Source organism: Trachypithecus francoisi, unplaced genomic scaffold, assembly GCF_009764315.1.
Source record: "Trachypithecus francoisi isolate TF-2019V2 unplaced genomic scaffold, Tfra_2.0 Lachesis_group3, whole genome shotgun sequence".
Classification (NCBI taxonomy): domain Eukaryota; kingdom Metazoa; phylum Chordata; class Mammalia; order Primates; family Cercopithecidae; genus Trachypithecus; species Trachypithecus francoisi.
The window spans coordinates 43,189,106-43,216,556 of NW_022681468.1; the positions used below are offsets into that span (position 1 = coordinate 43,189,106).

The 27,451-nt window shown below is 37.5% G+C and overlaps 1 protein-coding gene across 1 annotated transcript in view; it reads right to left on the minus strand.

Moving 5' to 3' along the window:
• SYT16 (synaptotagmin 16) overlaps positions 1-27,451 on the minus strand; it is a 264,517-nt gene that overhangs the window by 152,757 nt on the left and 84,309 nt on the right. Inside the window, 1 exon segment of the mRNA XM_033187801.1 lies at positions 5,876-6,055. Within this exon segment, the coding sequence (XP_033043692.1) occupies positions 5,876-6,055 (180 nt within the window).

Consider the following 27,451-nt stretch of genomic DNA (forward strand, 5'->3'; position numbering starts at 1 on the left):
TTTCAGAGCTTTAAGATTTGACTGCCCCACTGAATTTTGGACCTGCATGGGGCCTGTAGCCCTTCTGTTTTGGCCAATTTCTCCCACTTGGAATGGGTGTATTTACCTAATGCCTGTATCTGCACTGTATCTAGGAGGTAACTAACTTGCTTTCGATTTTACAGGCTCATAGGTGGAAGGGATTTGCCTTGTCTCAGATGAGACTTTGGACTTGGACTTTTAAGTTAATGCTGAAATAAGTAAGACTTTGGGGGACTGTTGGGAAGGCATTATTGGTTTGAAATGTGAGAGAGACATGAGATTTGGGGGGAACCAGAGGCAGAATGATATGGTTAGGCTTTGTGTCCCCACCCAAACCTCATCTTCAATTGTAATCCTCAGAGCTAGAGGAGAAATTGTTATTGTAACCCTAAGAACCAGATAGAATCCTCATAATCTCCACATGTCAAGAGAGAAACTAGGTGGAGGTAATTGAATCATGGGGATGGTTTCTCTCATGCTGTTCTCATGATAGTGAGTGAGCACTCACAAGACCTAATGGTTTTATAAGGCAGTCTTCCCCCTTCACTTAACACTTCTCCTTCCAGCTGCCTTGTGAAGAAGGCTCCTGCCTCCCCTTCACCTTCCACCATGATTAAGTTTACTGAGGCCTCTCCAGTCATGCTGATTTGTGAGTCAATTAAACCTTTTTTCTTTACAAATTACCGAATCTCAGGCAGTTCCTTATAGCAGTATGAAAATGGACTGATACATGTGGCAATTAAGATGTTGGCCACTGGGGTCAGGCAATGTTTAGTCTGAGTCCCAGCCTTGCCACTTAATAGCTTGAAAAAAAAAGAATTCATCTCTCTCACCTCGGTTTTCTCATCTATAAAATGGAGATGATACTAGCACCTGTTTGTTGAATTGTGAGTGGGAAAGGTGCACAGATGGTCCCCAACTTACAATGGTTCAACTTATTTTTTTTGTCTTTATCTAAAATTCTCGATTTATGATGGGTTTATCTGTAATTAACCCCATTGTAAGTGGAGGAGCACCTGTACTTGAACATACTCTCACCTAAATGCAAAAATAAAATGAAAAATATTTGGTGGAGGAGCACCTCTACTTAAACATACTCTCACCTAAATGCAGAAATAAAATGAAAAGTATTTGATAACAGCAGTCATTATGGCCCAAGCAAAAAGAATCTGGCCACAGCTGCTAGGGCAGGTCAGAAGCCCCTGCTGAATCAGAAGGTAGCTGTTTAGTTGCAGGTAGAGAGGAGAGGGTAATCTTGTGCAGGAACCAGCTAGTTAGGTCTTTCTACCAGCTGGTAGGGATAAATTGTCACATTTTAGCAACCATCCTTCTGAGCTCCAGCTAAGCACCAGCTTTGCCACAATGTACAAAACCTGTTTCCTTACTTACTCAGTGCTCTTATCTTTCTCTGGAGAATCCTCCACCTTCCCATGCTCAGTGTTGAGAAACTAAACTTAAACTTGCCACTCACAGTAACTCAGTCCATTTCATTTTGGATAAAGTATCAGTCTTTGGGATTTCCACTCCCACCTTCATGTTCTCTTACAGCAGGGAGTGTCTGGGCATTGGTGTGAGTTTATTTAACATGATGTGCTATTCCTGCTGGCTCCTGCTGACTCCAGGAGAATCAACCTCTGCCTTACAGCATTCCATAGCAGGAGTACCTCTTGGTGATGACCCTAGGCAGCACAAGCTATATCATTTGCAAGACTCAGTACAAAATGAAAATGCAGGGCCCTTGAAAATCACTAAGAATTTCAAGACTGCAACAGCACATCATCACTAAGCCAAGCACAGGGGCCCTTCTAAGTGTAGGCTTTGGGCAGTTGTGCAGTTCCATGCCCATGAAGCCAGCTCTGACTACAAAAGGCCTTGGACTGTTCATCCTCCAGCCTCCAATACAGGCCCACCTCATGGCAAGCTGCAATAACTGCCGGCAGGCACATTGACTCATTCATCTGCTATCTTCTTTGCCCCTGCTCCCACCGCCAGGGTCAGGCAGAAATTTCTAAAACAAGTGTTCTCCTGCTCACCAGAGGAACTGTAGCAGCGGCGTCTTGTCAAGTTCTCTCTCCCTCCAGCACCACCAGTATATTCACCCCACCACAGACCCCCAGGCCCATATGGGACACCAGTGAGGCAGTCTCCTGCCACAATTCCAAAAAGAAGCACACGGCACTCTCCTTTCCAACTCTTCCTGGGGCGTGCTGAATTCCAACCTTCTTATCACAACTGGCCTGACTGGGTCCCACATCTGTCCTCCTTCTCAGGGTCTGGTCCAGGAAACATTTCATGGTCTCCAAACCTCTTTCCTTTCACCTTTTCAAGTCATGGTCTGCCCTTTCCAGAAGAGGAAGGGCATCCTTCTTCCCTTGCCTGCCTGGGAGGAAATGCCCTCATGTTACGTTGTCTATGCTTTCTACATTGTGCCTCTTAAAATGAAGCTCTTTGTACCAACTCCTAAATTTTGCTTTTGGAATATAAAGTTTTTTTGGGGGGGGCAGCAAACAAAACACAACAACAAAAATATTCTCTCTCTCCCCTCCTCTTCTCTCAAAGCTGGGCTTCTTTTAAAAACTATTATCTCACTGTGAAATTTTTATTTTTAATCAATTTTTTATCTCAAATCTGAATATTGGCTTTTTTGTTCCAACTGATATTCATCCTTCCCCCAAAGCAATCATTGTCAATGAACAACACAAGAACGTTACATGAAGAAATCAAATAATGCATTAAAATACTTAAAATAACAATGCATGTAAAATACTTGATAATAGTAATTGCTAAATAAATGATAGTTACCAATGATCATTATCTGTATTATTATTATTACTATTACCTATGCTATTAGGAAAACACCATTCCAGTTTCTTTGTCCCCTTGCCTAAATCCAGGCAGAATGACGTCTGTAAATTCTTTAAACTTTAAAATATATATAGCCTAAAGGAAAGCAAGGTATTTTTGTCAAGCAAATCATTTTGCATAGTAGGTTTGGAAAATAAACATCCACTGTTGCCTCTCTGGTGTTACCACATAATCAAAAAGAATTATTTTATTCTTCAGAACATCACATATATTAGATTAAAATGATTAATTCAGTTTCTGATATTCTATCATTTTTTGATCAACAAAAATGGCAATCTCATATGGTTTAATCTAAGAGTAGGATGGTCTCATTTTTATTAGTTCTCTTCCATTCATAGACTGAAAGCTAGAGAAGAAATTGCTATGGTAACCCGAAGAACCTAACGGAATCACAGAATGAGAATGGGAGAAGCCTAGTCCAGACTCATCAATCTGCAAATGAGGACTTAAGGCTCAGAGAGGTGAAGTGAGTTTCCCAAAATATCGTGGCCAATTAGTGGCAAAACTAAGCTCTGTCTGTCTGTACTGGGCTTCTTCCCACCACACCAGCCTGCCTGCCTCCCTTCTTTATGTTTGTCAAAATATGTTAAGAACATCCCAACTTCACTGAGAAATCAGTACTCTGAGGATAATTAAGGCAAATATCAAAGGTTAGACACAATCTGGGGTAGAAGCATGTTTTTCAAAGACTTTTGATAACAATAATTAAACTTGTAAAAGGAGAAATGTCAAAGTGAAGGTGTTTGCTTTTTAGACATTATAATTTGGGGATGCTCCTGAAGAAACTATTTTTAAAGCTCCCTTTACATGACCCCACTCTGAATTTGAGACATGTATTTTTCAGTGTTTCCTGAGCGAACAGCTTTTGTTCATACTTTATTGTTATTGTTTCAACATTCTTAAAACCTCAACTTATTTGCAAGTATAATTCATAATTGTCTCTAAAATATTCAGATAAAATGTCAAACAAGACAAAAAGGAAATATTTTAAATAGTTCTAACTTCAGTTCCTCATACCCATTATAGTTTGCAAAGGAGAAAACATCACCAACTTTAACCTCCCAATTTAAGTAATGAATACAATTCATGAATGTGTAATGGCATTCCTAGCAGCCATCACTGTGACTTGCTATTGCTGTTGCATTGCTATAGGCACTATGCTGGTATCTCTACAGAATTAATTAATTTAATCTAGGCTGACCCTATGAGAGATGTACTGATAATCCCAATATGCAAACAAGGAAACTCAAGTTCATAATGGTTCCATAATTTGCCAAGGTCACATAATGAGTGACAGCCAGCTGCTGAAGGGAGAGAAACAGAATCATGATGAATCCTACCTTCATACCACCCCATGGCCAAACAGACATCTGTTCATCTCACTCACCTATGTCCCAGCTGGGACAGTAGTGTCTAAATCATTCATAAGTCCCAGCTTTTGCATGGCAAGCTCTATTTAAAATATTCCATTCTATTTTCAGAGTAAGTCATATGTCCCATGGGAAGTTCAAAAAATAAGGCCACTGCAACAGCAGGAATGCCAAAGCAATTGCCAAATCTGCAATTTACACCTCTCTCATTATTATTATCTCACATAGAGATTTAAAAATATGTCCTCACACTCTTTGCTACTCTTCCCCTCAAAAAGTAGAACTGAATTTCCCAAATTTTGAGCTCAAGCTGTGCTCAGTGAACAAACACAATGTGATAAAAGTGACATTGTAAGACTTCCCATGCTAGGGCATAAAAAGAGCGGTGGCTCCTCCTTGCTTTCGTATGGATCTCTCCCTCCAGGGAAAGCCAGCTGCCACATCATAAAGCACTCAAGTAGCCTTGTGGAGGGTTCCACATGGATCTGATCTGAGGCCTTTTGCCATCCTGGAGGGGACTCTGACAGCCACAGTCCAGCCTTCAGATGACATTCTAACTGAAACCTTCAGATGACATTCTAATTGTAGCCTTACAATAGACCCTGATCTAGAATAACCCAGCTAAGCCACTCCTCAATTTCTGAACTTCAAGAACTGTTAGATAATGAATTTTTATTGTTTTAACTTACTAAGTTTTGGGATAATTTGTTATAAGCAATAGATAAATGCCTTTATTCCTACATTATGCCTTTCTTATAACAAGGCAAAAAAGCTGAACTATCCATGGCTACAAAAGCTGCCATATCAGTAAGCCAAATATTCCCCTTGATCCAGGCATACTTAGAACACACCAAGAACATAGGATACCTAGAGGGTACTCTCCTCAAGACCTTCCCTTCACTCGAAAAAAATGTAAGGTTGCTCCTTGACCAGGTATGTCATGCCCCATACTTTGTGGGGTATGGAAGACGAGAGTAATAATCAGACTGATAAAAAAACAGCAAAGTTATTATCTGTAAGATAAGAGTACTCTCTTTAAATGCCCCACATCTGTGTGATAACTATCCCTCTGTGAGAACATCCTGTATCACAAAGTTCTATGCTTCAGCAATTGAAAATAGAATATGTCCTTTAAGAGCAGGAAGCCAATTACTTCTTTAAGTGTGTTATTTTTCCCTCATCAAACTGAAGGCAGTGAGTAAATGACACAGTATACTCAGTGAGCTTAAAGAGTAAAAACCTCCCTTTGGAAAAGTGACCATTGCCATACAAGGTGGGACACCGTCCTGAGCACTGAAAAATCTCAAAAACAGCTAACAGGTGAAATGTCAACATCATTCTAACATCATGAGACTAAAATGCATTAAGGTTCTTGTCAAACAGAACACATATTTTTTCTTCAAGCATTCATCAGAGGAAAACTCAACAGAGACTTCTAAAGAGCTAAGAAAATGGGAAGTGGTGGTCAGAGCCTCTTCCCATCTGCTCCTCGAACTCTAAGGAGAACATTACTTTCATAACGATAATGTATTCTTTAGTAAAGTCAATTCATCATGTCCACCCTGACCTACACCACAGCAAGTTGCCAAGCCCAAGAGAATCTGAAGCGTAATGCTTACCCAGCCCCTTGCGAATCCCAGTCTTGTCTTTAGATTGCTTTCTTTTCCCTCGATGCTCCAGGAAAGGAATGCTTCCTATCGTTTCGAAACACAGCTTCTTGTTGATGAAGAGGAAGAGGACGGCCAGAAGAACAATAAAGACCCCAACAGCAGACAAGAAGCCAATGGCTTCAGGAGTGACTGGCAAGAGAACACAGAAAAAAATATTATCACAATGAGAGTGACCTAAGTTTTGGTTCTAACAAATTATGATCAGTGCTATTCAAAATCTTTACTTTTATTAATGAGAAATGACAAATACTCTACAAATCCTGACACTGGCTGACATCCCCCAAGACTGTGTACAGGGGAAAGGAAAAGGACTGTTGGCCAGTACATCCTGCGATGCTGGCTCCTTAAATGAGAGACATCTATACCTTTGAATGTGTAGTTTCTTCTACCTGGAGTACAGCTCTCCTTGCTCCTGTCCTCAGCCCAATATTCAACTTCAAACACACAATAAAGAGAGAGTTCAATCAAATGGGTTTAGCTGGACATGGTTGACCAGTGTTATAAAAGCAAGTCTCCAAAAATGCAGCTGCCTAAAGCTTACACAATCATCACTTGAGACAAATTTTCAGATAGATATTTCCATCAATATTGGCAATTGGAGGGAAAGTCATTTCCTGGATACATTTTGCAAATCCAACTGTGCAATTTGATCATGGTTATCAACACCAATAAGAAAATTAATAATTCATGCCATCCATATAAGAAATTCAAATTATAATTTTGACTGCTAATATTTTAGAATTTTGGAAGATGAAATTCCATTTCCTCCTTCCCCTCCTCCTCCTCCTCCTCAGTATCGAAAACCTCGGCCCTTTAACTGACCCGGCTAAGGTCAGTATGCCTCAAAGAGTCCCAGCCATTGCATTCAGCTGTGAGCATATATAACAGGGAGACCAGAGGAGCTAGTTTGGGATTTAGGGAAGAATCCTCTAAGGAAGTAACATTTGAGCCAAAGTAACATTCAGTAAAGACATCCAGAAATTAACTTGTATAAAGGGTTAGATTACAGAACAAATGTCATTAAGAATGATTCAAGGGAATTGGGTATATGTGAATATGCTTATGAAAATGAATCTCCTAAGAGCAGCTTTAATCATTGGGCAGGTTTAATATATGATTTAATAATACAAATAACACAAAGCCTTAATAATATGAAGGGATAATACTCACCTAACCTTACTATCCAGATAGAGAAAAGATGAATCAAACCAATCCCAACACCTTGAAAAGATAAAGAAATAAATGATACTGCCTTACTGATTCAACCTAGTGGCAAGCCAATATAAGAACGAACAAAACAAAACAAAAACAGCAGGCAAGATAATAACTTTATAGCCTGCAAAATAATAACAGTGCCTGCTATCAAAATCAACACACACCATGAAAAATAAAGTATGTGCATGTTGATTATGCACCCTCCCTTCAGAGGAGTACCCTGTAGTAGTAGTTATAGGCAAGGGATCAGCAGTCACAGTGCTTGGTTGAAATGATACTACCACTTACTATCTGTGTGGCCTTCCACAAATTATTTAACCTCTTTGTGCTTCAGTGAGCTAAACTATAAAAGGAGTAAATAAACACAGCTACATCAAAGGTTAACAGAGGTAACACAAGGAAAGTAATCAGTGTGGCACTTGATCGAGTCCTTAAACAGGAGTAAACTATCTTTCTCATCACCAACTTTCCAGAACTACTAAAATATCTAGGAATGATCAAATATGGGATGGATCAGCTGCTTTGTGCTCAGTCTGAGCTCTGGATCCCATTCTCCTCCCCTCTCTAGCTTTTTGCCTTTCACTTCTGTGTTGTCAGCCACTCTCTCTTGTGGATGCTGTGTCTTTCTCATTTGCATGAGAAATGCACCAGGTGTCTCCCATCCTTTAAAATTCCCTCCTCACCACCACATGCTCTTCAACCACACCCCTTTATCTTCTTCTTTCCACTATCAACCATCTTCAAAGTATTTTCTACACTCATCACCATTTTTGTTTTCTGAGACAGAGCCTTACCCCGTCACACACGCTAGAGTACAATGGCGCAATCCTGGCTCACTACAACCTCCGCCTCCCAAGTTTAAGCGATTCTCATGCCTCAGCCTCTTGAGTAGCTGGGATTTCAGGTGTGCGCCACCACACCCAGCTGATTTTTGTATTTTTAGTAGAGACGGGGTTTTGGTATGTTGCCCAGGCTTGTCTTGAACTCCTGAAGTGATCTGCCCGCCTCAGCCTCCCAAAGTGCTGGGATTGCAGGCGTGAGCCACCGCACTCAGTCTCATCTCCACTTTCTTACCTCTAAAGTTGCTGGTACTCTATACCTAGATTCCCACTGACCTCCTTGTTTCTAGCCTTGCCCCCTCAAGTCCATTCTCCACACAATAGCCAGAACAATCATTCTGAAATGTATAAGTCATTTCATTTGTAAGTTTGTTCAATTGCCCTTCTAAAGCCTTCTGTAGCAGGTTGCGCTGTGTGGCCTCAAGGACATATGTTCACCATGAGTCTCAGAAGGTGACCCTATTTGGAATAAAGGTCTTTGAAGATGTAATTAGAGTAAGGATTTTGAAATGAGTTCATCCTAGATTAAGGTGGTACCTAAATTCAATGATGAGTGTCCTTATGAGACAGCAAAAAAAGAAGGCACAGAGAGATGAAAGCCACGTGAAGCCCAGGGCAGAGATTAGAGTTACAAAACCTCAAGTTAAGGAGTGTGAAGAGTGGCCAGCAGTCACCAGCAGCTAGGAGACAGGCACAGAACAGATTCTCCCTCAGAGCCTCCAGGGAACCAACCTACCAACACCTTGATTTTGAACTGCTGGCCTCCAAAACTGTGAGAGTAGATTTGTGTTGTCTTAAGTCACCAAGTTTATGGTAATTTGTTGCAATAACAACCCTAGGAAACTAATGCACCATACAATGGCATCCCATTACCCAGAGGACAAAATCTGAATTCCCTAACTCAATTTACAAGGCCCTTCATGACCTGGATACTGATTCCAGCCTTTATTGCTCATCACTCCCCAACATCAAACTCGTGGTTGTTGCTGTGTTCACCTATTTCTGGTTCCCCAAATGTACGTCACACCTCCAGATCTTTGCATATTTCAACTCCCTGGGACAACTGCTCCTCTGGCTAATCTGATACCATGCTTCCTTTGAAAACTTTTCTTGTTCTTCTAGCCAAAGCTGGATGCTTCTACAGTGTGTTGCCACCTACCAAGCCCTTGACAGTTTCTTCAACCAATTTCAAATGTTAAATTTTAAATTTCATAAGAATAGGAACTATGCCTGAGTTACTCACTGTACTCTCAGCAGCTAGCATAAGGTAAGCATTCAATAGATAATTTGTTGCCTGAATAAATGTTGGAACTCTTCTATGTTACAACACATTGGCCAATGTGCCTATCAGTGAAAACTCCTGGAAAGATATACCTCAAGGGTGTCAGTAAAACTATCAACATAGGATATGATTTACATTAATATAGGTCTTAGGAAAAACAGGATTCATGTATAAGCAGAAACATCTGCATCTTATAATGTCATTAATTAATGAAACTAAATTTTTATTTTTGAATAAAGGATTTTTTCCATCATAAAAGCTGCATGAAACTCATTACATAAAAGCTGAAAAATATGGAAAAAGATAAAACAACTCGCTACTGAGATTTTATGTGCTTCCCTTCAGTCACTTTAGCTACTTAGCAAATATAAAATTGTAAATACTTCACTGTTTGGGCTTATAAATATTTGTATTCATTAAAAAGTTTTAATTATTTTTAAACAAGTTAAAGAAAAAATAAGTAATTCATGCATAGAGTAGAACATTTGGAAAATATTAGAAAATATAAAAATGATGATAATGTTCAATCTTATCACCTGTCAGTTAACATTTTAGCTTGATAAATAATTTTTTCTTGACTTTATTTTATCATAATTGAGATACCATTTCATACACTTATATTAATGAATTCAATGTAAAAACATTCACAGATTGAAGGTAATATGAAGAGGTTATTCAATATAATCTCCAAAGACAAGAAAAAGTGTAGAAAATGGCCCCTATGTTACTCAAAATAACTCTGCTTTTTTGGAGAAGAAACATTTTTGTTAATAACAATTCTTGTAGTAATGGCTTAACTATGGATGGGCATAAAATTTTTAGGTAAGTCCCATATTTTTTTCTTCCCAAAATTATACAGACATTGCTCCATTACCTTTTAGCCTTAATGCTCCATAAATAAGTATGATGATGCAGCTTACTTTTCATTACTATACGGGCAACGGAATTTTTCAGTCTGTATGCTACTAGAACCTTTTCCTTTATAACACAAAAATTTTACCAGAATGTATTTTTTTGTGAGTCTCTTTTGTTCATTTTTCCTGGAAGCCAGATTTCATCACATATCCATGGTTTGTTTATTGTTTTTGTTTTTTTCCAAGCTTAGGAGAACTTTCTTCACTTACGTCTTCGAGAATTTCTTCTATTTCAACTGCGCTTGTTCCATCTTAAACTACATTACTATTTCTTCAGCTACAAACTTTCATTTTTCTCTATTTGTTTTTTCCTCTACAATCTGACAGATCTTAAACATTCCCTACACATTTTCACTAAGTTAAACAAGTTAAAACATGCTTACAACCACTCTGCCATATGCACTATTATGACCTTTGAATATCTGAGTCAGAGACAAACAGTGAAGATATGGTCTTTCTCCATCTTTCCAGGTTGGGGCAGGGGTGAGGGATGGGGAGCATTAGAAATAAGTTCAAGTCTAGCTAAGGAGAGGGAAAGCTTAGTTCGGTTAGAGAAAGGTTAGAGAAAGGCAAGTTTGGCTATTTCAAAAGAGTTCATCATGTTTCTTCCAGAATCTATTAATTTCAATTTCATCTTTTTCTGTGCTTATGAGTACTCAGCGAGAAGTCTAAAGACGTGCATGAAGGACCGTTAGCCATAGGTATGTTAAACTGTAGATTAGATTATGTGCTTTCTAAATAAGTAGAGTGTCATAGAAATGACTCGGAAGGTGGCAACACAAGACTTACAGGATTGCCTAATCAGGGTTGCACAAAAAGTGCCCTGTTTAGACATGTTTAAAATTCCAAATATAACTCAGCAATTCCAGTCCCAGGTATGCACCCAAGAGAACTGAAAATGCAGTCGTACCTTGGATATAGTGTAGGTTTAGCTCCAGACCATCACAATAAAGCAAATATCACAATAAAGCAAGTCACACAATTTTTCTGTTTTCCAGGGCACATAAAAGTTATGTTTACACTATACTGTAGTCTCTTAAATGTGCGATAGCAGGATGTCTTTAAAAAACCATGCATGTACCTTAATTAAAAATACTTTATTGCTAAAAAATGCTAAAAATCACTGATCCCTCAGTGAAACATAATCTTTTTGTTTATGGAGGATGTTGTCTCAATGTTGGCGGTTGAATGATCAGGGCAGGTGGTTGCTGAAGGTTGGGGTGGCTCTTATCTTAAATAAGAACAATGAATGCCTCATTGATTGACTCTTCCTTTCATGAAAGATTTCTCTGTAGCATATGATGCTGTTTGAGAGCATTTTATCCACAGCAGAACTTCTTTCAAAATCCTCTCAAACTCTTCCACTGCTATATCAACTAAGTTTATGCAGCATCCTAAATCCTTTGTTGTCATTTCAACAACATTCACAGCATCTTCACCAGGAGTAGATTCTATCTCAAAAAACCACTTTCTCTGCTCATCTATAAGAAAGCCACTTTTCATCTGTTCAAGTTTGAGCATGAGATTGCAACAATTCAGTCATGTCATTAGGCTCCACTTCTAATTCTAGTGTGCTATTTCCATCACATTTGCAGTTACTTCTTCCACTGAAATCTTGAGCCCCACAAAGTCATCCAGGAGGGTTAGAATCAACTTCATCCAAATTCCTGTTAATATTGGTATTTTGACCTCCCAGGAATCATAAATGTCCTTAATAGCATCTAGAATGGTGAACCTTTCCAAATGTTCTCAATTTACTTTGCCCATATGAGTCAGAGGAATCACTATCTAGGGAAGCTATAGCCTTGCAAAACATATTTCTTAAATAATGAGCTTGAAAGTTGAACTTCCTCCTTGATCCACTGGCTGCAGAACGGATGTTGTGTTAGCAGGCATGTAAACATTTGTCTCCTTGTACATCTCCCTCAGAGCTCTTGCATAACCAGGTGCATTGTCAATGAGCAGTAATATTTTGAAAGGAGTCTCCTTTTTCTGAGCAGTGAGTCTCAACAGTGGGCTTACAATATTCAGTAAACCATTCTATAAACAGATGTGCTATCATCCAGACTTTGTTTTCCATTTCTAAAACACAGGAAGATTAGACTGAGCATGATTCTTAAGGCTCTTGGACTCTTTGGAATGGTCAATGAGCATTGGCTTCAACTTGAAGTCATCAGCTACATTAGCCCTTACTAAGAGTGTCAGTTTGTCCTTTGAAGCTAGGCATTGACATCTCCTCTCTAGCTATGAAAATCCTGGATGGCCTCTTCTTCCAATAGAAGACTGTTTGGTCTACATTGAAGATGTGATCTTAGGTAGACCATCTGTTTAACTTGCTGCTGCTACATCAGCACTTGCTGCATCACCTTGCACTTTTATGTAATGGGGATGACTTTTTTCCTTGAATCTTATGAACCAACCTCTTCTGGCTTCAAGCTTTTCTTCTGCAACTTCCTGACTTCTCTCAGCCTTCACAGAATTAAAGACCGTTAGGGCTTTACTCTGGATTAGGCATTGCCTTAAGGGAATGCTATAACTGGTTTGATTTTCTATGCAGACCACTAAAACCTTCTCCATGTCAGCAATAAGGCTGTTTTGCTTCCTTATCATTTGTGTGTTCACTGGAATAGCACTTTTAATTTTCTTTTAAGACTTTTCCTTTGCATTCACAACTTGGCTAGCTGTTTGGTACAAGGGATCTAGCTTTTGGTTTATCTCAGCTTTGGACATACCTTGCTCATGAAGTACAACAACTTTTAGCTTTTGATTTAAACTGAGAGACTCTTGCTTCCACTTGAACACTTAGAGGCCATTGGAGGGTTGTTAGTTGGCCTAATTTTAATATTGTTGTGTCTCAAGGAATAGGAAGGCCTGAGGGAAAGGGAGAGAGATGGAGGAACAACTGGTCGGTGGGGCAGTCAGAACCTACACAATATTTATTGATTAAGTTCACCATCTTCCATGGACACTATTGCAGCTCTAGAAACTGACCCTAAGGAAATGGAGATACATAAACTGCTTGAAAAATACATGAAAATAACCATCTTTAAAAATCTCAGTGAGTTATAAAAAAACACAAAATAGACTAATGAAATCAGGAAAACAATATGTGAGCAAAATGAGAAGTACAATTAAGAAATAGAAGCCACAAGAAAGAAAGAACCAAACACAAATACTGGAATTGAAGATACAATGTCTGAACTGAAGAGAGAGCTTCAACTTAATCAAGCAGAATAAAGAATGAGTGAACTCAAAGACAACCCATTTGAAATTATCCAGTCAGAGGAACAGAAAGAAAAGAATGAAAAGAATAAAGAAAGTCTACAAGACTCATGAGACACTCTCAGGTGAACAAATACATACATTATGGAAGTCCAAAAAGGAGAATATAGAAAGGGGCAAAAAGCATATTTAAGGAAATAATCACCAAAACTTCCTAAATACTGGGAGGAATATAGACATCCAGATTCATGAATCTCAAAACTCTCTAGATTGAACACAAAAAGATCTATACTGAGACACATTAGAATTAAATTGCCAGAAGTCCGAGAGAAAGAATTTTGAAAGAATCAAGAGAAAAGCCACGTGTCACACATTCAAGAGACTCCCAAAGAGACTATCAGTTAATTTCCCAGCAGAAGCCTTGCAGAACAGAAGACAATGGGATGATATAAATACTGGGAGAAAAACTACAAAACAAAATATTTACCTGGCAAAACTGTCTTTTTTTTTTTTTTTAACTTTTAAGTTCAGGGGTATATGTGCAGGTTTGTTATATAGGTAAATTGCATGTCACAGAGGTTTGGTGTACAGATTACTTCATCACCCAGGTAATAAGCATAGTATCCAATACGTAGTTTTTCAAATCTCACCCTCCTCCCATTCTCCATCCTCAAGTAGGCCCTGGTGTCTGTTGTTCCCTTCTTTATGTCCACATGCTCTCAATGTTTAGCTCCCACTTACAAGTGAGAACATGTGTTATTAGGTTTTCTGTCCCTGGGTTAGTTTACTTAGCATAATGACCTCCAGCTCCATCCATGTTGCTGCAAAGGACATAATCTCATTCTTTTTATGGCTGTGTAGTATTCCACAGTATATATGTACCACATTTTCTTTATCAAGGCTACCATTGGTGGGCATTTAGGTTGATTCCACGACTTTGCTATTGTGAATGGTGCTGCAATGAACATACACATGCACGTACCTTTATGGTAGAATATATTCCTTTGGCTATATACTCACTAATGGGATTGGTGGGTTGAATGGTAATTCTGTTTTAAGTTCTTTCAGAAATCACTAACCTACTTTCCACAATTGCTAAACTAATTTACATTCCCATCAGCAGTGTATAAGTGCTCACTTTTCTCCACAACCTTGCCAGCATCTGTTATTTTTTGACTTTTTAATAATATTCACTGTGACTGGTATAAGATGATGTCACTTTGTGGTTTTGATTTGCATTTATATAATGATTAATGATATTCAGCATTTTTTCACATACTTTTTGGCCACATGCATGTCTTTTGAAAAGTGTCTGTTCATGTACTGTGCCCACTCTTTAATGGGGTTGCTCATTTTTGCAGCTGTTTTGGTTACTGTAGCCTTGTAGGATATTTTGAAATCAAGTAATGTGATAACTCCCAGCTCTATTCCAACATCATACTGGATCCATACTGAATGGGCAAAAGCTGGAAGCATTCCCCTTGAAAACCAGCACAAGACAAGGATGGCCTCTCTCATCACTTCTACTCAACATAGTATTGGAAGTCATGGCCAGAGCAATCAGGCAAGAGAAAGAAAAAAAAAAAAAAAAGCATTCAAATAGGAGGAGAGGAAGTCAAACTATCCATGTTTGCAAATGATATTATTCTATACCTTAAAATATTCCATAGTATCTGCCCAAAATCTCCTTGATCTGATAAACAACTTTAGCCAAGTTTCAGGATACAAAATAAATGTATGAAAATACTGGCATCCCTATACACCAATAACATCCAAGCTGAAAGACAATCACGAACACAATCCCATTCATAATAGCCACAAAAAGAATAAAATACCTCAGAATACAGCTAACCAGGAAAGTGAAGGATCTCTACAATGAGAACTACAAAACACTGCTCATAGAAATTAAAGATGACACAAACAAACAGGAAAATATTCCACACTCACAGGTAGGAAGAATCAATATTTTTCAAATGGCCACACTGCCCAAAGCAATTTATAGATTCAATGTTACTTCTCCAGTGACATTCTTCACAGAATTAGAAAAAACTACTTTAAAATTCATATGCATACAAAAAAGACCCTGAATGAAGAAGGCAATCCTAAGCAAACAAAAAACAACACTGTTCTTTAAGAATGAAAAAGATATAAAGACTTTCCCAAATAAAAACTGAGTTAGGGAAGCCAAGGTGGGCAGATTACTTGAGCACAGGAGTTCGAGACCAGCCTGGGCAACATGGACACCATCTCTACAAAAAAATTTAAAAGTTAGTCAGGCATGGTGGCGTACACATGTAGTCTCAGTTATTATACTTGGGAGGCTAAGGTGGGAGGATCACCTGAGCCTGGGAGGTCAAGGCTGCAGTGAACCTGTGATTGCACCACTACACTCCAGCCTAGGTGACAGAGTGAAAAGTGAAACCCTGTCCCAACAGCCCCCCCAAAAAAACTAAAGTAGTGCATCACCATTAGACCCGCCTTACAAGAAGTACTCAAGGGAATTCTTCAAGTGGAGATGAAAAGATGCTAAAGAACACAAAAGCATGTTAAAATATAAAACTCACTACTAAAGGCAAACATAAAGATAAACACAGAATACTGTGCTACTGTAGTGGCAGTGTGTAATTCTCATTTAATACCAGAATGTAAATTAAGGGAAAAGATAATAAGAGTAACTATAACCACAGAAATTTGTTCATAGAAGCATAACATAGCAAGAAACAAAATATGACATCAGTTGCACAAAGCATTGGGGGAAGACATAAAGCGCAGAATTTGTGTATGTGATTGAAGTTATCAGCTTAAAATACACTGCTATAACTATATAGTGTTCAATGTAAACTCCGTAACAAAAAAGTACAGTAGATGCACACAAGGTAAAAAAATTAATCAAAGCATACCACTATAAAAAAATCAAAACACAAAGAAAGATGCTAAGAGAAAAAGAGAGGAAGAAGAGAACTACAAAAGAGACAGAAAACAATTAACAACATGGCAATAGTAAGTCCTTATCTATCAATAATTCCATTAAACATAAGTGAACTAAAAGTTACAATTAAAAGATACAGAATGGCTGAATAGATTAAAACAAAAAACAGGACCTAACTATATGCCATATACAAAAGAGTCACCTTAGATTTAAGGACACACAAAGGCTGAAAATGAATAGGGTGGATAAAGATATTCCATGCAAATGGTAACCAAAGACAGCAAAAGTGGCTATACTCATATTAGACAAAACGAACACTAAGACAAAAACAGTCACAAGAGACAAAGAAGGTCATTTCATAATGACAAAAGGGTCAATTCTACAGGGATCTATAACAACCATAAATATATATGCTCCAAACATGAAAACACCTGAAATATAAAACAAACATTGACAAATCAGAAGTGAAAAATAGGTAGCAATGCAATATAATAGAAGATGTCAATCTCCTACTCTCTATAATATATAGACCATCTAGACAAAAAAAATCAATAAAGAGCAGAACTAAATAACACTACAGGCCAAATGGATCTAACAGATACATACAGAACATTCCACCTAATAGCAGCAGAGTAATCATTCTTCTCAATTACACACAGAACATTATCCAGCATGGATAACATGCTAGGTCACAAAACAATTCTTAACAAACTTAAGACTGAAATCATTACAAATATATTTTTCAGTCACAATGAAATGAAACGGAAATAACAGAAAAAATGGGAAATTCACAAACACATGGAAATTAAATAACATAAACAATTATGAGGTCAAAGAACGAATCAAAAAGTAAATTAATATTTATCAAGACACAAAAAACACAACATACCAAATCATATGTGACTCAGGAAAGCACTACTAGAAGAGAAGTTTAAAGCAATAAATACGTACATTAAAGAAGCAAGATCTCAAATAAAAAACCTAACTATATACCTCAAGAAATAGAAAAATAAAAAAATACTAAACAAAACATTAGCAGAAGGAAGAAAATAGTAAAGGTAAGATCAGAAATAAATGGACTAGAGAATAGAAAAACAATTTTAAAAATTGAAAAAACTGAGTTGTTTTTCTGAAAAGATAAACAAAATCAACAAACCCTTAGCTGAACTAAGAAAAAAAAAGAACTCAAAATCAGAAATGAAAGGGAAGATACTACAACTGAACCTACAGCTAAAAAGAATCATAAATGAATATTATGAATAATTATACATAAATGAATTAGACAACCTAGAAGAAATGGAGAAGTTCCTAGCAACATACGACCTACCTAAAACAAGAAGTAGCAGAAAGTCTGAACAAACCAATGACAAATTAGGATATTGAAGGAATAATCGAAAAACTCCCAACAAAGTCGAGCCCAGGACCAGATGGCTTCTAAGTTTATTCTAACAAACACTTAAATAATTAATAACAATCCTTAAACTCTTAAAAAGGGAAAAAGAGGGAACACTTCCAAACTCATTTTATGAGGCCAGTATCACCAAATACCAACACCAGACAAAACCACAAGAAAATAAAACTACAGGCCAATTTCCCTGATAAATGCATTACAAAAATCTTCAACAAAAACACTAGCAAACTGAATTCTACAGCACATTAAAAGGATCATACATCAAGTTCAAGTGAGATTTATCCCTAGGATTCAAGGACAGTTCCACGTACACAAATCAATCAATGAAATATGCTCATTAACATAATGAAAGATAAAAATCACATAATCATCTCAACAGATGCAGAAAAAGCATTTGACAAAATTCAACATTGTCTCATAATTGAAAAACTTTCAATAAGTATAGAGGAACTTACTTCAACAAAATAAGGGCCATTTATTCAAAGCCCACAGGTAACATCATTTCAACAATGAAACTTCCCTCTAAGATCTAAAATAAGACAAGGATGACCATACTTCCGTCTCCAAAAGTGCTCTCCAATACAGTCCTGAAAGTCCTAACCAGAAAAAAATAGGCAAGAAAAATAAATAAAAGGCATCCAAATCAGAATGGAAGCAGTAAAACTATCTCTGTCTGCAGATGGCATAAGCTTCTATGTAGAAAACCCAAAAGACTAAAAAAAAAAAAAAAAAAACCTGTTAGAACTAATCAGCAAATGCAGTAATGCTGCAGGAGGTGAAAGACATACATGGGAAACTACAAAACATTGATGAAAGAAATTTTAAAAGATACAAATAAATGGAAAGACATCCCATGATCATGAATTGGAATAATAAATATTGTCTATTTTAGCAATGTATAAATTTTTTAAAATCTACAGATTTAATGCAATCCCTGTCAAAGCAATCTACAGATTTAATGCATCCCTGTCAAAATCACAATAGCACGTTTTAAAGCAATAGAAAAAAAAAAAAAAACCTACAGCTCATTCAAAATCACAAAAGACTCTTAATAGCCAAAGCAATATTGAGTAAGAAAAACAAAGCTAGAGGTAACACACGCCCTGATGTCAAAACATATTGCAAAGCTGTAGTAATCAAAACAGTATGGCACTCACATAAAAACAGAGAGCTAGACCAATGGAACAGAATAAAGAGCCTAGTGATAGACACGAATATGGTCAACTGATCTTTGACAAGGGTGTTAAGAGTACACTATTGGGAAAGAACAGTCTTTTCTACAAATGGTTCAGTAAAATTGGATATCCACATGCAAAACAATGAAGTTGAACCCTTACTTCATACCATACACAAAAATCAACTTGAAATGGATTAAAGACTTAAACATAAGACCTAAAACAATAAAACTTTTAGAAGAAAACTTAGTTTTAAAAGCTTCTAAACACTGAATCTTTTAAAACTTTTAAAACTGGGCAAATCAATTCTTAGATATGACACCAAAAGCACAGACAACAAAAGCAAAAATAAACAGACAGGATTACATCAAACTAAAACGTTTCTGCACAGCAAGGGAAAAAATTAACCAAATGAAAAGGTGACCTATGGAATAAGAGAAAATATTTTCAGACCATATATCTAATAAAGGATTAATATTAAAAATATATAAGGACCTCCTAAAACTCAATAGCAAACATACCAAATAACTCAATTAATGAGCAAAGGACCTAAATAGGCATTTCTCCAAAGATGGCATGTAAATGACCAACAGGTACTCAAAATCACTAGTCATCAGGCAAATGCAAATCAAAACCACAATGAGATGTCACCTCAGATCTGTTAGAATGACTATTATGAAAGAAAGAGAGAAAGAGAAAAAGAAAAGAAAAAAGGAGCAAGTGTTGGGGAGGATACGAAGAAAAGGGAACCCTTTTACACTGTTGATGGGAATGTAAATTGTTATAGACACCATGAAAACCAAAATGGATATTCCTCAAAAAATTAACCGTAGAATTACCACTTGATCTAGCAATCTAGCTTGTACACACATTCAAAAAGGAATTGAAATCTGAATCTCAAAAAGATATCTGCACTCCCATGTTCACTGAAAGATTATTCACAATAGCCAAGATATGGAATCAACCTAAGTATCCATCAATGGATGAATGGATAAAGAAAATGTGGTATATACATAAGATAAAATATTATTCAGCCCTAAAAAAAGAAATCCTGCCATTTGTGACAACATGGAAGAACCTGAAGAACATTATGCTAAGTAAAATAAGACACACAGAGAAAGATAAATACAGTACCACATGATCTCATATATGCAATACATTTATAATAGTCAAACACATAGAAGCAGAGAGAATGTTAGTTGCCAGTGGTTGGAGCAGAAAATGGGGAGTTGCTGTTCAACAAATATGAAGTTTCAGTTACACAAACTAAATAAGATCTGGAGATCTACTGTAAAATATAGGGCCTATGATCGACAATACTGTACTGTATATTTAAAAAATTTGCTGAGAGGGTAGATTTTATGTTAAGTACTCTTGAATCCACCCCCAAAATAGTGGGAGGGGGACAGTATGAAATTTTTAGAGGCAATGAACAAGTTTATACCATTGATAGTGATTATGGCTTGATCATTTCACAGGTATATACTTATCGGCAAACACATCAAGTTATCCACACTAAACACCCACAGCTTTTGTATGTTAATCATACCTTAATAAATCAGTTAAGTACTATATACCACCCTGCTATGGTAAAGACTGAAAAACTGAAATACTAGTAAATGCTACATCATGGGAGAACCTTGAAAACATTATTCAAAGGGTCTGAATTTTATGATATATGAATTTTATCTCAAAACAAGTTTTAAATTCAAAATATATATATTTTTTAAAATCTTAATTTCCTTAGATTTTGTTTGAGAGTCATTTCCTTCATCTTTGAACATTCTGTAATTTTATTATTCAACATTTAGAATTAAAAATAAAGTTTAAATATTATAGGTCATGAGAATAGTAGTTAGCACAGTGCTACAATTAATGTGTAACACTGAACAGAGCAAGCCAACAGCTCTATCAGTATAAGCCAAGGTGGCATCTGAGTCTAAACAAAATTAGAGACTTTGACAGGGAAGCTTAAAAGGCATGTTGCATCCCTATATACAAATGCTATAGTGAAGAAAACTAGTGTATATATCATCTGCTATAGATGACAAGGGCACATATGTCAAGAAATTTAAGTGCCATCTGCAGAGTAACTCATCTAATTATTCCAGTAATTACTAAATTGGAAATCAGATGGCTGTAAAGTTTGGTCACATAGTTCATGCTAAAAACTTCCTCAAAGTTAACTGTATGTCTGGCGTGCCACTGGATAGCCCCATCTGTTGATTTTCAAGCAATGGCTCAAGGAGAAGGCAGGACATATAACGACATAAATAGAGATGCTTCAGCATGTCACACAGTCACTAGATGTTTGTAAATTTCATTCCGTGGTTGGTGAAGGGGAAAAAAAAAAAAAAAAAAAAAAAAGAGCTAACCAATTGCAACCATCTGACTCACAACAAGAACTAGAAATAAGATGAAAGGAAGCTGAAAATTTATTTAACAAAATAATAAGGAGGCAACCAGATAACTGAGCAAAAACAATACAAACAATTAAAAAGTAAAGGTATAATTTCACAGGTATTATAAACTTTCTGCCACCAATGTGGGAAGTGTGAGGAATCTCATTAAAAACATAAGGAAAGTCTGAGGTAAATCTAAAATGCCATTTATAGATCCCTCCCATCTTTGTGTATCCATTAATCTGAAAGTTCTCCTTCCAATGAAATAACCTCAATTTCACTCATTCATTTAGAAAGCAGCAGAAGTTTGAAACATTCTATGATGTTTTCAAACAGTCATGCAGCAGAAGTCCCTGACTTAAACCTAAGCTTTGTTTGGATTTCAGTCTTGCTTGAGCATGCCTACATTCTCCTCCAGGAATCCACATCCCTAAGGACCGCAGCATCTCCCAGGAAAGGCAGTGAACAAGGTCAGAGTAGAGGTGACCTGGGTACAGCACAGATGTCTACCACTCAGGTTGACCCAAGCCCAGACTCCTTCGGTCCCAGGATAAGGAAGTGACCATCAAAGGTATAGCATTAGGTATCAGCAGCTTTTGCAAAACAAGGAGATGTCTTCAAAGGCAATTTCAGCAGCAGTAAGAGGTGAGGCCCTAGACCTCAGAATTCAATAGGATGGTGGAGACAGCAGTTGGCTCCAGCATCAGTGCTGGTGACTTTCACTGTCATCAACAATTTAGGAGGTCACCATGGGGGAACCAGAGAGAGCAAGAGAGCAAATGCTGTGAACAAAAGGTGTGGTCTACAGGGTACAAGAGAGAGGTCTCCTGAAGACCTCTAGAACTACTTGGCAGGCATTATGTGGGGGTTGAAGTTTTCAAAGAGGAAATTTAAAAAAAATTTTTTTGGACCATTTCTCTTGCTTTGACCAGCATAATCACAGATACTATAGTTTATGTTCAGATTTTCTTTGCAATCAACAAAAAAGAGGTAAGAAATTGGAAGCCTTTAAGCATTGACAACCAATGTGTCTGTTCTCTATAAAAAGCAATTTAAGGACACAAATTCAAAATATCTGTACAATTAGACTCATTCCTATATTAGTTGTTTATACAACCAAATACAAAATTCAATAAGCCACTTAAAAATTAATACAGAACAAGTTACACTGAGAGCTTTAATTTTCCTTTTTTGCTATGTGATGCTTCTAGAACTAAAAGAAGAGAAGAACAAGGTCTGTGATACTTTGCAGCATATTATTTTGGCAATGTCCTACATCCAGAGCTAGTTAGGCATTATAAGTGCAATAATATTCATAGATACTCAGTCATTTTTCTAAAAATTTCTGAAACTGTGAAATATAAAAAATATGTATTTAAAGTAAGGAAAATGGGTGATTCCATTTAAATGTTCTTCTTAGTTAATAACTAACAAAGATATGTTAACTACACGTTAAAACAAATTCTTTGGAAGGAAAAAATAGACCTTTCAAAAAATAGGGGAAAAAAGTGGCTTAATGAAACCTAAGTGAGATTTTAACATGTTCCAAAATAAAGCATAGCAACATATGGAGTCACTAGCAACCAATCATTTTTCAAAACACTTGAGAACATAACATTTGGGGGTATACATGGGGTGCTATCTTTAATATAATAAAATATGTGTGTTGAAATATGTCCATCATCTTCTGAGAATTAAGTAACCTATCTGCTTTACATGTTTAAAATGTACATTCTCTCTTAGCATTAACACACACACACACACACACACACACACACACTTCTAGAAGCTGAAAATTATCAGCAAACTTACTCTCCTTTCCTTTAATACTCAGATGTAGGCTCAGAAGTAGCATTTAATGATGAAAATGGCTGAGATGCAATAGTCCATGGAGTGAATCTCTGAGATTTTCCTCGCTTGTCTGAGTTTCCCTGCGCACTTCAGCTATTCTCCACTCTACAGACCTCTCCATTTTCCTATATCTTCCCAGATGGGGAAGAGAATAGAACACCAGCAAAAGGTGATTTGTCAGTTAATAAGACCACAGTCAACATTTCTGGATGGCTGGGTTTTCAATAGCATGCTTATGTTGCTGAATTTAATTAAGCAATATATGAGCCTTGTACAATTTATGTCATTTGCCAAAAAAAAAAAAAAATCAGTTAGCATGAATATCACTGTATCAGTTCAACATTGTTGAACTTAATGGCCAGGCACAGTGGCTCATGCCTATAATCCCAACACTTTGTGAGGCTGAGGCAGAAGGACCCTTGAACCCAGGAGTTCAAAACCAGCCTGGGCAACATGGCAAAACCGGTCTCTACTGAAAATACAAAAATTAGCTGGGCATGGTGGCACCTACCTGTAGTACCAGTTATTCGGGAAGCAGAGGTGGGAGGATCACTTGAGCCTAGGAGGTTAAGGCTGCAGTGAGCCATGATCACACCACTGCCCTCCGTGTGTGTGTGTGTGTGTGTGTGTGTGTGTGTGTGTACTGAACATAATATAATTATAGAAATAATTAGGAACATATGCCCAATAAAAGTGTGTCATGTTGAAATGTCAGAGAATATTCAATCACATTATTTTGGGGGATTGGTTGTTGAATCAATGGGGCAATTTAACTTTCACATAAAAAGAGAATATGTTTACAAATGAGAGAGATTGAGTGATAAGTCTACTTCAGACAGATTTAAAAAAATCTTGGAAGAAAGACATCTGACTTTCTTCAACTCTCCAAAACAAATGCATTTGAAAAACATTTGGAGTGAAATATAATTTTGATTTGTTTGTAACTTTATTTTTCAACTCACAGAAGACTGCCCACACAGTGAGACTAAAACTTTAACAGAATTATTTGTCACTAATCCAATACCCCTAAAAAGACAAACCATTTTCTTGCAGCCTAAAACAAACATTTTTTGAAAGATGATTATAAAACTCTCCCAATTTTAACTCTTGACCCCCAAAGTCAGGTGTAGAACTGGGTGCTTAAGGACTTGCCTAAGTAGCACATGGGTCATCTAGAAATAAGAATACTGAAAGAGCCATTCAATCCCACACTTCTCAGACAACACATTTTCTTGTGTTCAAAAGGTTACCTGTCCACAGATATAAGCTCACCCTATTACTAAGAATTTGTTTGTTGGGAGCATTCAAAATCTGCCGATATTTCAGGTGAGAGCAAAAATGCATAGCCCTAACTAGTAAAACCAATTATCTAGTGTTACTGTCCCTTTTTAAAGCTCAGACAACAAACAACCATTTAGGTAACAACTACTGAACAAAACTATCATATATTCAAATAAAATCAGCATCCTTTATCTATTCAAGTTCCTTAGTAGGAACCTCTTCCTAAGAGGAAGTTTCTCTAGAGTTAATTTCTGGGGAAAAAGAAAACAAAAACCCTCTTCCAATTCTGATTAGATGGGATTCTAATCGATTCTCAGATTTCTCTACTAGAAGTATTTACTGGTTCTTTTTAATTACAAAAAAAAAGACACCATAAATTGTCTGTTTTACTGTCTGTGCTAATTTCATTTCATTATATCCTTGGAGTAAGCTATTATTTTCCCACTGGTTCCCATGGCATTTTTCATTATCAGCTGCTAATTGTCTAGCATTCACATAGGACTGTGAACCAAGTAGGCTGCCGCGTGGGTTGAAGTTCTAGAGGAAGCTGAACAGCAATAGGATTCAGCATTGTTATTATTGTGACACATTAGAAAATTTCCACCCACTTGCGTGCCCACATCACTCTGCTGCACATCATCTGTACCCAGAGGGGCTGTGCACTGAAGCATGGGAGGCCATCTGTACCAGGCATTCCACTTGGTGATTATCACTACACATCGAGGGAAGATTACACAGGGCCAAAGTGTTGCAGCTGTGAAAGCCATAGGTCTGGCTCCATATGGCAAGCATGAGAGTTGATCTTAAAACACAACTACTACAGGCCCATCTAAAAGAGTCCTTTATTTCTAACCTTGAGCACAAGTACCTGACTCAGCCCAATTACTCCCTCAAACTTCTCCCATTTACCTTTCCAAATCAAGGCCAATTTAGAGACGTAAACAATTTTTGAAAGATGTAAAGAGGTTGGAGGCTTTTAAATAGATTTTAAGATGTATTGCTGCTTGAAATCATTCCCAGTGGGGATGTGGATATCCGGGGCTAATTACATTTGACCTTATAAATTCAGAAAGGACCAAATAAAAGCTATTAGAACAGCCCGAACAACATGCAACATTTTACACATTTAGGTCAAGAGGGAGTTGTCAAAGCGTCTTAATTCGCAAAGCAGACAAGGACTATAAAACTGGGACTTTGAGGCCCAGAAGGTGGTGCTTTTATTCTCGTGCTTTGCAGGCACCATGTTACAAAGTCTTGTGAAACAAAGCTCTGATTTCATAGCAAGCTATGTGCTGATCGCTTTCGCCAGAAAAGTGTGCCTCCTTAGGGAACATCCTCTAATGGTACAGAGCTACCCTCACCAGATCAGAATCACAGGGGGCTAAAGTACTTACATGGGTTAACCGAGATCATTCAAATGCCGTAAAATGTGAATGATATAGGATGACTTTAAGCTAAGCCTCACTCATTGCTGCATCCAACAACATCACCACAGTCCAAATTCTATTCTAGGACTTTGCTGGTTAAGAATACAAGAATCAGCCCAGTGCGGTGTGGTGAGCACCTATAGTCTCAGCTACTCAGGAGGCTGAGGTGGAAGGATCGCTTTGAGCCCAGGAGTTGGAGGCTTTGGTGCACTATGATTACACCTGTGAATAGCCCTGCGCTCCAGCCTGGGCAACATAGCAAACTCCATCTCTTTTTAAAAAAGGAAAAGAAAAGAAAAAAACATATGAGATTTAAAGTTCACACAGAGATGCTCAGTCTCTGTGGACTGGTTCATTCTAATTAAAACAGCACGAGGCTGAAAGGCAGAGAAACATAGTGGATATAAAAAGAGCACTTGGCCGTGAGTTAGGAGAGTCTGGTCTAGTGTACTAACTCTATAACCAGGGTGATATGAGGTGCTGAGGACAGGGTTGTGTCTTGCCTTGGAGATGTCAATGTGCTTTCACATAGATGTGTGATAAATCAAAACACCAGCTTTTATACTATAATGATTATTCCTGGCCAGGAAACCAGAACCAATCTTGTATCTGGGGGTGGATTCACTTAAGATGAAATTACAGATCAAAAGGTTGATTGGTGAGCAATGAGTAAGAGCAAGAAAAGCTGGATCTTCTCAAGGTCTATTTCCATCCATCTACTCGGTAGATGACTCAGCTGTCTCCTCCTAAGGACTCTCTCACTCAGATTCCAGAATAGCCTTTTAAAATCAGAAGACCCAAGCCTCTGGGCAGAGCTAGAATCCACATCGCACATCCTTACTCTTCAACTTTACTTTCTGTACGCCTAAGTCATCACCAGAATCTCCTGGTTTAGGGTTCTCTTCCTATCACTTCAACCACTTTCTCAAAGTTCCACCTCTCTGCTCACCTCACAAAGGTTTTATGATCTTCAAGATTCTGAGCTTGATACTGTTCCCACTTTAACAAGGATTCCTTCACATATTTTCTGCATTCTCATGGCTTTAGCTGTCATTGAGGGCTACCAAATATGTCAAATATCTAATCTGGCACATATATCTCTACCAGGATGTCCTGCAGGATTCCTAACATTATCAAGCCTGGGACTTCACTCACTCTCCTCTTCAAAAGTCCTCTGAAACTTCCCAAATATGCAGCACTTCATTCTTAGCACAGTGCTTCAGTCAGACCCTTACCATTCTGAGGCTGGAGGCGAAAGCCCCCAGTTAGAGGTTGTCCTCCATCTCCTTCCCCTTAGATTTTTTTTTTTTTTTTTTTTTTTTAGTTTTTTAAATGCCTAGTCCAAGTTTTCAGCTCTTTAATTTCTCAAAAATATAACTTGGGTCTCTGATAGAGAGGACTTGGCTAGACTAAGCTACTTTGATAATCTTATAGGATAGTGAGGTTCAGATAGAGATGATTTCATGAACATGGCTGAACAATGATTATTTTACACACATACACTTATGCAGGATACTGCCAGATCCCTCACAACTCCAATCCATTCTACTAATCCCTAATAGATTCAGGTACATGAG